Genomic DNA, 10,972 nt, shown 5'->3' with positions numbered 1-10,972 from the left:
TTTTTTTTTTTTTTGGTGGGCTAGAATATTATCACTTTTGCTGGGACTGAACAACCAGAAGCTGCTGTTCTTCACAGGGAAATTTGTTGAAGTATTTGTGGATTGAATAGTTCCTCCTCTATAGAGGAGATTTCAAAGAGATACTAATAATATACATGAAGTAGGCAATTTTGTCCATTCTATAACAAGCTCAGAGTTCATACAAATATTTGCCATAATACCATATCACAATCCTTGTTGTCTCCCCTCTGGTAAATAATTATCTTTTTACCTATGATTACCCAGTTTCTGAAAATTGCCAATTGCAAATCACTACCCCCCCCCTCCCAAAAACACACACATATCAGAATTTTGCAAACATTAACACAAAAGTGATTAACAAGACTAAGGAGACTGCAATTTTAGGATAATGTTACTTCTGTCTCTTCTATATGTACCTTGAGATATCATCAACCTACTGCCCCCAGGAAGATTGATTTACATTAATTAGGTCTCCACAGCCTTCCTTCTAACTACAGCTATATTAACTGAGCTCATTTGCTTAAACAATAATGCTCCATACATTCAGGAATTGTCCACTTTGAATTTCAGTGAGGATATTGACTACCCTGACTTAGGTTCTTTGCTGTTTTCCTCAGTCACTCTAATGAAATGACAGGATGATATGTTAAATTAGACCACAACCATTTCCTTTCACATTCTTTCTGATTTGTATCACATATCATCTCACCATTTGGTGCTATATAGTCTAAGTTAAACAAACTGCAAACCAGAAATAAATAACAATATTTTATTGGCTCTTTACAGCTACATCTGTTAGCTTGCTTGGTGCTGATATTCCTGCTCTCTATGAATTCCTAACAGCTCCGGCAAGTAGCATTCTAAATCACTGGTTTGAATCAGAGCCACTGAAGGCCACCTTGTCTACAGATGCGGTGATAGGCACGATGACTGGACCATATACACCAGGCAGTGGGTAAGTTAACTTGAGTGTTTTAACTCAAGTGTTACATTTCTTTCCAGAATCAGGGATGCATGAACATTTTAATCTGTTGCCCATGTCCACATCAGTGTTTATCTGTTTCGGCATGTTAAGAGTTTCATGCAACTGTTCAGCAGCAAGTTTGGTAACCTACTCATCAGTATAGGGACTTCTTAAAGCAGCTGATAAGTTATTCAACTCTTCAAGAAATTCCCTGCCTTTGTACTACTAAATAATGTTCATACTAAAAGCCAATTACTGAACTCTGTCCTGAACCTGTCCAGCTCATTCCACATCTTTGCACCTTACTTATCTAAGATACATTTCAATATATTTACACCTCCAAAGTGGTCTCAGTCTCTGGGGTTCTCCAATCAAATTTGATTAGAACACATCATCAACTTCTGTTCACATACTGAGAAGAAATATAAATGCAATAAAGTAAAGCATAGAAATGTTACTACATAATGAAGTCTAGAAACAAAGAGAAAAATGAGTACGTGCTCATGTGTGACCATCAGAATATGGGACAAAATCTTGATATAAAGATAAATAATTAAATTACCTAACTATCTTTAAAAATGTGGCAAAGTTAAAATACTTGGGAATGACAGTAACAAATCAAATTACTTCATGAAGACGGTATATACTATAGTTTCCCTTGTTTTATACGGGCATAGAGTTTTGTTTCTCACTGGAATACAAGAATACAGATTGAAAGTACGTCAGAAGAAATTTCTCAGGGGGAATATCTGGACCCATAAGAGAGAAAGTAACAGGAAGTTGGAGATAATTGAATAATAGGGAGCCAAATATTATTAGCATGAAACAAAGAGAGGATGATATTGAGGAGCATGTACTTCTCATACCAGAAATGAGAAATGTATACAAAACATTAATTTTACAACTTAAGAATGCTTGGGCGACCAAGGTATAAACAGGACAATGTTGAATTAGATCACAAAGAAATAGTGTGTGAGTGGTTCAAGACGTTTTCTAGTGGTGGGCTCTTGCAGACAAAGTGGTGGTTTTCATAGAAGTCATGGAGTCTCTGAAATATCAATATTCATGATGCAAGAAGACAGTAAGTTTTGAGAAGATTTTACAGAACTGTAGACAAAGACAAGCTCCTGTGCAATCAACAAAGCATACAACATTGCATAAATGACGAGAATGTCATGTGAGATTTCAGTCTGTATGGCAAATCGTGCCTGATAATCACACTAAATATAAATAAAGGGAGAGGGAGAATTTAAAGAAACTGAGAAACAAAAACTTAATTTCAAACTGCAATTAAAAAATTACCAAATTCTACTGATGTCAATTATAACCAGGGCCTGGATTTTGATGACCTAAAAATATTTTAAAAATGACTGAAAAATCCAGAAAAATCACTTATAAAATCATCGAAAATGCAGAAAAATGACCTATAAATTGACCAAAAATTCCAAAAAGTGACCTAAAATTTAAAAAACAACCTAAAATGTATAATGTCATGGAAAATCTAATTGTTTTAAAATGTATTTGTAATCTTTATTAACACTGCGAACTCATCGTTACTCTTTTAAGTTCGTCCTCATTTTTATGTTGAAAATTAAGCAATATATGATTGAATCTGAAGCTGAATGTTTTAATACGATCTTCTCTCCCATGTTGGAACGCTTATCAAATGTACATATATGGTGTATATTCCAATATTTAAGTGCCACCTCATTCAGAGTTGCAATAGATAACAGTCAACATGCTGAGATTCTCGAAGGTGAGTGAGTGTCTATTGTCCAACAGCACATTCTTGTACTTGGGGAAACTCCTTTCCACATCTGCAGACACAATGGGAGCATACTTAAAGTGTACCAAATCACTATCAGTAAGTTCTTCTTCAATACTGAAAGTGCTGAAGGACTCTCCTGTCAGAATTTGATAAATGCTGCATAATGTTTCATAACCTGAGTTTTTATCTAGAACATGTTTCATTTTTCTTGACACCATTTTACCAATGTCCCCTGACACTTTCTCCAAATCACTGGCTATTTTTTATTTTTTTTTCCACGAGAGTGAGCAGATCTTGTAGCGTTGCTCCTTTCTTCTGTAAGCATTTGATTCCTTTCCTCAAGGAACTGAATTTGCCTTTATGAAGGCCATCTGTCCTTCCATTTCGCTGTATGAGAACTGTTCCTGAGCAGCTCTAATTGTCCTTGCATCTTCTGTCTTCATTGAATATACAATGTTTTTCACTGTCTAAAAATGATAGCAATAGTAAATTGTAGCATCAATCCACATTCTCCACCTTGTAATGATGGGTTCCGGAGGCAGTGGAACACCAAGAGCCATAGATTTAAATTGTATTTTACGAGCTGGAGCCTTGACGAAAAACTTCTTCGTCCACAATACGAGAGCATCCACTTGAAGAAATCTTGATCTCACTTCCTCCGTCACTCTATGCAGTGCGTGTGCTTGGCAAGTAACGTGCACCAATTGCGTATAAAACGACTTTATTGACTTGTCTTGACTTGACATGGGGCCGCATCGGTCACAAAAAGCAAGATGACGTCGTGCCGTATACCCTCTGGCCACAGTAGAAACATCAACCTGTCAAAGAGTTTACAGATTATGGAATGATTAATGGATTCTAGTACCTCACTCGTAGGCTGAAACACTTCACCTGGTCCATCAATTTCCAAGGTTCCAATGATGATGTTTGCCAAGTAGCGAGCCTCCGTATTGCAGGTCTCATCAATAGAAACGAAAATCTTCTTCCCACGCACTTTATTTCTAATCATTTCCAGGATATTGTTGTAGCATTGGGAAAAGTAGTTTTTCCCGGGGGTGAATTCATTCAGGATAGAGCAACCACAATTCACTTCCAGAAAATGTTTCAGTTTTTCATTTTTCAGAACCCAAAACAGAATATTTGCGGACACCAGAACATCACACAGATCTGTGAAAATATCCGATGACTTATTTCCGCCTTCAGAAGAACGCTGTTGCAGTAACATTTGCACAGATTTCTTGCTGTTCGAAATTTGCACTGCTCGTGTGGCTGTTTCATTTTCTTCTTGACATCTCTCACAAGTGGGACTGTCACTCAGTCCCAGTTTGAAGAGGTGTCCTTTAAGGTGACAGTGTCCTGTAAGTAGTTCTACCATCCATCGTAGATGGTCCCTGTTTAACTTAACAGTTCCTTCGCTCTTTTAGCAGAGGGTCCTCATATGAGAGCCTTTGCTTGCCTGAGTCCAGTCAAGGATCCCCAGTATTTCTTGTGAATCATATTTGTCCAGTCCCTGACTGCCTTTCTGGCAACTCCCATAGAGTTGCCACAGGCTGGTTCAGGTCCTGTGAACAGATGTTCAGCTCCAGTCTTAGCTAATTGATTTGCTGTTTCATTTCCAGCAATACCCTAATGCCCTGGCATCCATATCAGTTGTACCGTTATGTTTGGCCAGTTCCATGAGGGTTTGGTGGCAGTCCCAGACCAATTTTGAGTTGATCTGGTGTTTGTCAAGTGCTTTAAGTGCAGCCTGGCTGTCAGATAGAATGTAGATGTTCCTCTCTAAATTCTCTATAATACATGCCTTAATGGCATATACTTCTGCCTGGAATACTGTCGTGTACTGCCCAAGGCTGAAACTAAGTTTCCGCCTCGTGCCATAGCAGTACACACCAGCTCCAGTGCCCTTATTTATCTTGGAACCATCTGTATACCAGATCAGTCCCCCTTTTCTATCGAGCCAAAACCTGTCTTCCCATTCACTCCCGCCAGGAAATCTGACTGTGAAGGGCAGTTAGGTTACTTCATAATGTAGGATATTCTGGCAAGATTAATTTCAGAATGCATGCTGCAGACTCTAGTGTAACTATTCTGTCTCTTTTATTTTGGTTCATATCTATGTGCCACAAGATATGTATTTTAACATACTCATCCTGCTTTGTATTTTCTGGATACTTGTAGATACATTCCATTCTGTACACATTCTGTCACCTGTTACATAAGTTTGAAATATTAGAATTCAAATATCAGTTCCTTCCTCTTTGTCTAATTTCAGATATAATTTGCCTATGGTGGAGGAAGTGTATCAGAACACTCTTCTAGTCAGATATCAGAAACCCTAGAGTGATCTGCCTGTTTGTTGTCCTCCTCACAGAATGTGTGACCAGTGGACTATCTGCTTCACTCTATGTGTAGTTATGGAATGATATATTCCTGTGTAAATTGTGAAGTTCAACTGTTTAATAGAAGACTTGAAAAACTAAAAAGGGCATATTCTAATCTTTCAGTGGTAACAGTAGACTCTACGCGTGAGTTATTCACAAGACAGGGTTATCATCTAAATTCTCAAGGGAAAGAACATATTGCAAGAAGAGTAGCTTCAGTGATAAAGGATTTGTTTAGTGCTAACGATTCGAAACCAGTTGTATTAAAGTGGAGTTATCTGGATGAAATGCAGAGCCATTTAAATGAAAAGCAGACGTCTGGTGTTGAGGTTGTTGAAGGGAATTGTTGTGGAAGGAACACCATGGAGCAGTTAGTGGGTGATGGGGCCATAGAGTCTAATGTAGCAAATCATGCTACGATTTTACTGATGTCTCAGGAGAATACCTATCTGAATCAAGTGGGAGTCCATGATAATCCAAGCAGTGATCATTCCGTGGATGAGCAGAGGATAGCCAGAGTAGCAGAACAAACTGCTCCTCCGAGAAGGCGACGAAAGATCCCAACTACGAGAAATAAGGATTTTTTATGGGAATGATTTATAATAAGAATAAGGTGGATAATAGTAGGCAGTGGACTTCACTTGTAATTTATCATCAAAATATAAGAAGCATAAGAAATAAGAAAGAAGAACTAGACATTTTTCTAAATGATGCATGTAATTATCCGGATATTTTATGTATCAGTGAGCACCATCTGAGTGTAAGCGAGTTATCCATATTTTCTATGACAAAATATAAAATGGCAGCAGGGTTCTCACGTAACATGTGTCAGAATGGTGGAGTATGTATTTTAGTTAAAGAAGATTTATCATATCAAGAGCTAGATCTCAAAAATTTAAGTATGGAAAGGGTTTTCGAAGTCTGTGCTGTAAAGATAATTTTAAATAATAGGAAATTATGTATTTTATGTATTTATAGAGCGCCTGATGGAGATATATGTCAATTTATCGAGCGGCTAGATTCCACACTTTCATATCTAGTAAGCCTTAAATTGGAACCAATAATCTGTGGTGATACGAATATAAATTACCTTAGTGAAAACTGTAAAAAAGTACAATTACAAGCTTTATTAGATACTTATAATTTAACACAAATAATTGAGTTTCCAACTAGAATAAGTACTACTTCTGTCTCATTGATTGATCATTTTTTTATAGACAAGAATGCTTATAACAAATTCCAAGTTTGTTCTGCTATAAATGGTCTCTCGGACCACGATGGGCAAATTCTGATACTTGGAGACATGCTGGTGATGAGGCAAAGTGATCATGTTAGAGCATATAGAGACATTAATGAGGAAAACATAGTATGTTTTCAACGGGCTTTACAGAATGAAAATTGGATAGAAGTTTATAATCAAGAGAATGTAAATATGAAATTTAATATCTTTCACAACATTTTTTTATCAATCTTTGAAAATAGCTTTCCCATAGTATATAAAAAAAAGAAAGACTCTAATAATTGGATAACGAAAGGCATAAGAATATCTTGTAAGCATAAGAGAGCATTATACATCTTAGTTAAAAAATCAAGTGATGATAGTTTGAAGTTATATTATAAAAGATATTGTAAGATACTAGTAAGAGTAATAAGAGAAGCAAAGAGACTGTATTATCAAAAATTAATAATTAATTCAGAAAATAAAATACAAGTAACTTGGAAGATTATTAATAAAGAATCCGGAAAAAACCAGGTCTCAGATAAAGTAACAGAATTGCAAGTGGGAGAAAGTAGAGTAACGGATCCTAAGGAATTAGTGAGAATATTTAATAAACATTTTATAACTGTAACTAAGAATTTGGCAACAAAAAATGCTGATAAAAGTGAGGCAATTAAATTATTAAATAACCTTAAGTATGATAACTTACCTGAACTGAAATTAATACCCGTAACTGAGGTGGAAATAAAGAATATACTTAAGACACTAAAATCGAAAAATTCTACAGGCTATGATGGTATTTCTAGCAGAATATTAAAATATAGCATTAATCAAATAAGTAAACCACTTGGACATATACTTAATGCATCACTTGAACGTGGAATTTTTCCCGATAGAATGAAATTTGCGTCAGTAAGACCTTTACACAAAACAGGTGAGAAGGTCGTTATGGCAAATTATAGACCAATATCACTGTTAATAATCTTCTCCAAGATATTTGAAAAAGCGATGTATAATAGGATAAAGCAGCACCTACATACAAATAATCTAATTTCATCTGCTCAGTTTGGATTTAGAGAAAATAGAAGTACAGAATCTGCAATCTATGCCTTAACTAATCATATATTAGAAACTTTGGAACGACGCTGTCTTTCATTAGGAATATTCTGTGATTTGACAAAGGCATTTGATTGTGTGGTGCATGATATCCTTTTGAGCAAGTTGGCTGTATATGGACTTGGTGGTAAAACTTTAAGATGGTTGAAATCATATTTGGGAAATAGAAGGCAAAGAGTGGAATTGTATACTAATGGGAATGAAAAATGTTGTTCAGGATGGGAGATTGTTGAATATGGAGTGCCGCAGGGCTCGATTTTGGGTCCCTTGCTGTTTCTTTTATATATCAATGACCTGTCATCAGCATTAAATACTGATGATAGGTTATTGTTGTATGCAGACGATACAAGCATAGTAGTGTCTGGTATTGATATTGATGAAATCCAAGTAAGGTCTAACTTAGTGTTGAATTCTTTAAGCCGTTGGTTTGCAGTTAATGGCCTGTCTCTAAATCTGAAGAAAACTAAAGTGGTAAAATTTGATACAACTAATCGAGATAATATGTCTATACATTTAAAGTTTAATGATGAGATATTGCATGAGGAAACCCACGTTAAATTCTTGGGCATTGAAATTGATAAGACCCTGAATTGGAAGTCACAGATTGAATCGATGCTGTCCAGATTGGGCAAGGCATGCTTTGCAATAAGAAACATGAAATTGTATAGCAATATTGAAACACTAAAGATGATTTACCATGCATACTTTCATTCAATTATGAGATATGGGATAGTATTTTGGGGAAACTCGTGGGAGGCTAAGAAGATTTTTCTTTTACAAAAAAGGGCCATCAGGATAATGTTGGGAATGAAACCCAGAGAATCATGTAGAACAGTTTTTAAAAAATTAAAAATTTTGACATTGGCTTCTCAATATATTTTATCTTTAATGATACTAATGGTAAACAATCTGGGGCATTATACTTTTAATCATACAATTCATGGTAAATCAACAAGACAAGTTAGAAACCTTCATGTTCCTCAATCGCATCTAACAAAGAGGCAAAAAGGGGTCTATTTTATGAGTGTAAAAGTTTTTAATAGTTTGCCTGATTTTTTAATTGGGTTGGTACATGATAAAAAACAGTTTATTGAGAAACTAAAGGATGTATTGCTTCAAAACCCTTCTTATACTGTTGAGGAATTCTTGCTTTTCTGTCAAGACCTGTCAAGAGGTGTCTGACAGTGTACACTTCATTTAACTCTATGTCCTTGGCTGTGCTTATATATTCTTGCTGCAATTTGTATTGCTTTTTAACTATTGTATGTGTACTTGTTGCAATTTGTATTGCTTTTTAACTATGTATGTGTATTTGCTGCAATCTGTATTTTCTTTTAACATTTTTTATGTGTTTTTTTGACAAGTATGGTTTATATATGCTAGTGATTTTGTTTGTGAATGTACAAGTTTCCAATGTCTTGTTGGCTTGTTGACATGTTTTATATTCTGTGCCTGTGCACATTTGTGAATAATCTGAAACGCAAATGTATATGTATGTATGTATGTATATCACTCGTTTGGCATAACATGAATTTGAAAACAACCACAATATAAAAAATAAGTTACATGTTTCTGGACTGCAATTCAAACAGTGATAGTTATAACTTAAGCGCTTCTTCAAGGGCCATATGAATAACAGGTCTTGTTTTGGGATCATGCCTATTTGTAGATATGTACTACTGCATCATATGATGGGAGGAACTGGTTGGTCATATCCTAAGGGGGGTATGGGTGCTGTCACACAAGCAATGGCAGCAGCAGCAGCCTCCTACGGAGCACATATATTCACAAATGTGGTGAGTTCACTATCTTGCTAAGCTGTATCCACTATTATATTTGTTTTTTCAGTGACATTTCACACTAGTTTTGGTAAGTGCATGGAACCATTGGATATAGAGTGAAACCTCCATTTAATGTTCCTCTGTTTGTTTACTCTCATTTAAAATTCAAATGCAGTGATCCCAACTCAGTAATCTCAGTCTTAAACTTCTTCAATTTAAGGGCTTAGTCAATTTAGTCTTCATTTCTACTGTTCCCAAAATGAACCTTAAAAGGGGGATTTCAGTGTATTTGTAACTATAAGCTCAGATTTTATCACCTAATTTCATAAAGTATCGTTATTTCATATTGTTTCACGTTGAGAAAAATAGCACATGAAATTAACACTGCCCTCCATATTGTACAATCTACTGAAGCATCAAGAAAGTAACTTTACAGATGCCAATGTAGTTGCCTCTTCAAAATATATATATACAGTGGCATGATGGCTGAAAGGCAGAATAGTGGAATAAAGGCAGCTGTTGCTAGTCAACAGCATGATAAACATGCCAGTTATGTGATCCTTGGCCTTTATTGATCCTCAGCAGCTAACACATTATTTTCAATGTGAGGGTCTTTCCAAAAGGATTTAATTTCTAACCATTTGTTGCTACAGTTCAATATTCAGTAGATATTCACTTAGCAGGAAGGTCTTGCATTTTTTACTTCATGCATCCCATTTTAATTTTGGCTACATTTATGATATGTATGTATTGGCTGTCTTGTAGTGCGCTCAGTCTCTCATGTCACTTCACTACATGTTTCGGCATCACTGTGCCATCCTCAGGTGTGTTATTTACGTCAAGCTATCGCATTGCTCGCCATCATGTGTCGTTTATAAAATTATCTAAAATGCACACTCTTCACTATCTATAATAAAATTTATATATATCAAAATTTGTTAAGATCCATCATCTTACACGTCTTAACTCAAACTTGCGTACTACATCATTCTTCCACTAAGGAAGGACTAAGAAGGACACACCACAAGACACAATATACACAAAATATAGGAAAAACGACTCCCATAGTGGAAGAATGATGTAGTATGCGAGTTTGAGTTAAGACGTGTAAGATGATGGATCTTAACAAATTTTGATATATATAAATTTTATTATAGATAGTGAAGAGTGTGCATTTTAGATAATTTTATAAATGACACATGATGGCGAGCAATGCAATAGCTTGACGTAAATAACACACCTGAGGATGGCACAGTGATGCCGAAACATGTAGTGAAGTGGCATGAGAGATTGAGCGCACTACAAGACGGCCAATACATACACATCATGGATGAGAATCTGTGCAACAGGACGCTAAAATACAACATTTGGCTATATTTTTTTATTGTTAACACCACTCAAGAGCTACCCATTTCTATCCAGTTAAGGTTCTGACAGTTTCTGATGATCAACTGTTTATGTATGGTTCGTGAGACAATTGTCACCAAAGTAACATACAGTAAAACTTGGTTATAGCAACATCGGTTTCTGCGACACCTTGTCTATTGCATCAAATATTCAATGGTACGAACTAATTCCTCATAAAGCAACTGTTTTTATACCTTGCTTAGTACGACATGCACAAATGCATCAACCTCGTATGTAACGTCATTTTCATTCCTGAATTTCTCTGATATCGTGGGAAAGTTCGATGTGTCTGCCCACCCTCACTTTCTCTACTTG

The 10,972-nt window shown here is 35.8% G+C and overlaps 1 protein-coding gene across 3 annotated transcripts in view; it reads left to right on the top strand.

Moving 5' to 3' along the window:
• Positions 1 to 10,972, top strand: part of LOC111864734 (pyridine nucleotide-disulfide oxidoreductase domain-containing protein 2) — a 37,458-nt gene that overhangs the window by 9,878 nt on the left and 16,608 nt on the right. For all 3 annotated transcript variants that reach the window (XM_023852221.2, XM_023852223.2, XM_023852222.2), the window contains exons 5-6: positions 808 to 976; positions 9,139 to 9,265. In XM_023852221.2, coding sequence (XP_023707989.1) covers positions 808 to 976; positions 9,139 to 9,265 — 296 coding nt within the window. The remainder of the gene's footprint in view (positions 1 to 807; positions 977 to 9,138; positions 9,266 to 10,972) is intronic.

The sequence above is a fragment of the Cryptotermes secundus genome, unplaced genomic scaffold (assembly GCF_002891405.2).
Source record: "Cryptotermes secundus unplaced genomic scaffold, Csec_1.0 scaffold724, whole genome shotgun sequence".
In the NCBI taxonomy this organism is placed as follows: domain Eukaryota; kingdom Metazoa; phylum Arthropoda; class Insecta; order Blattodea; family Kalotermitidae; genus Cryptotermes; species Cryptotermes secundus.
This window is presented reverse-complemented; position numbering and strand designations above follow the sequence as displayed.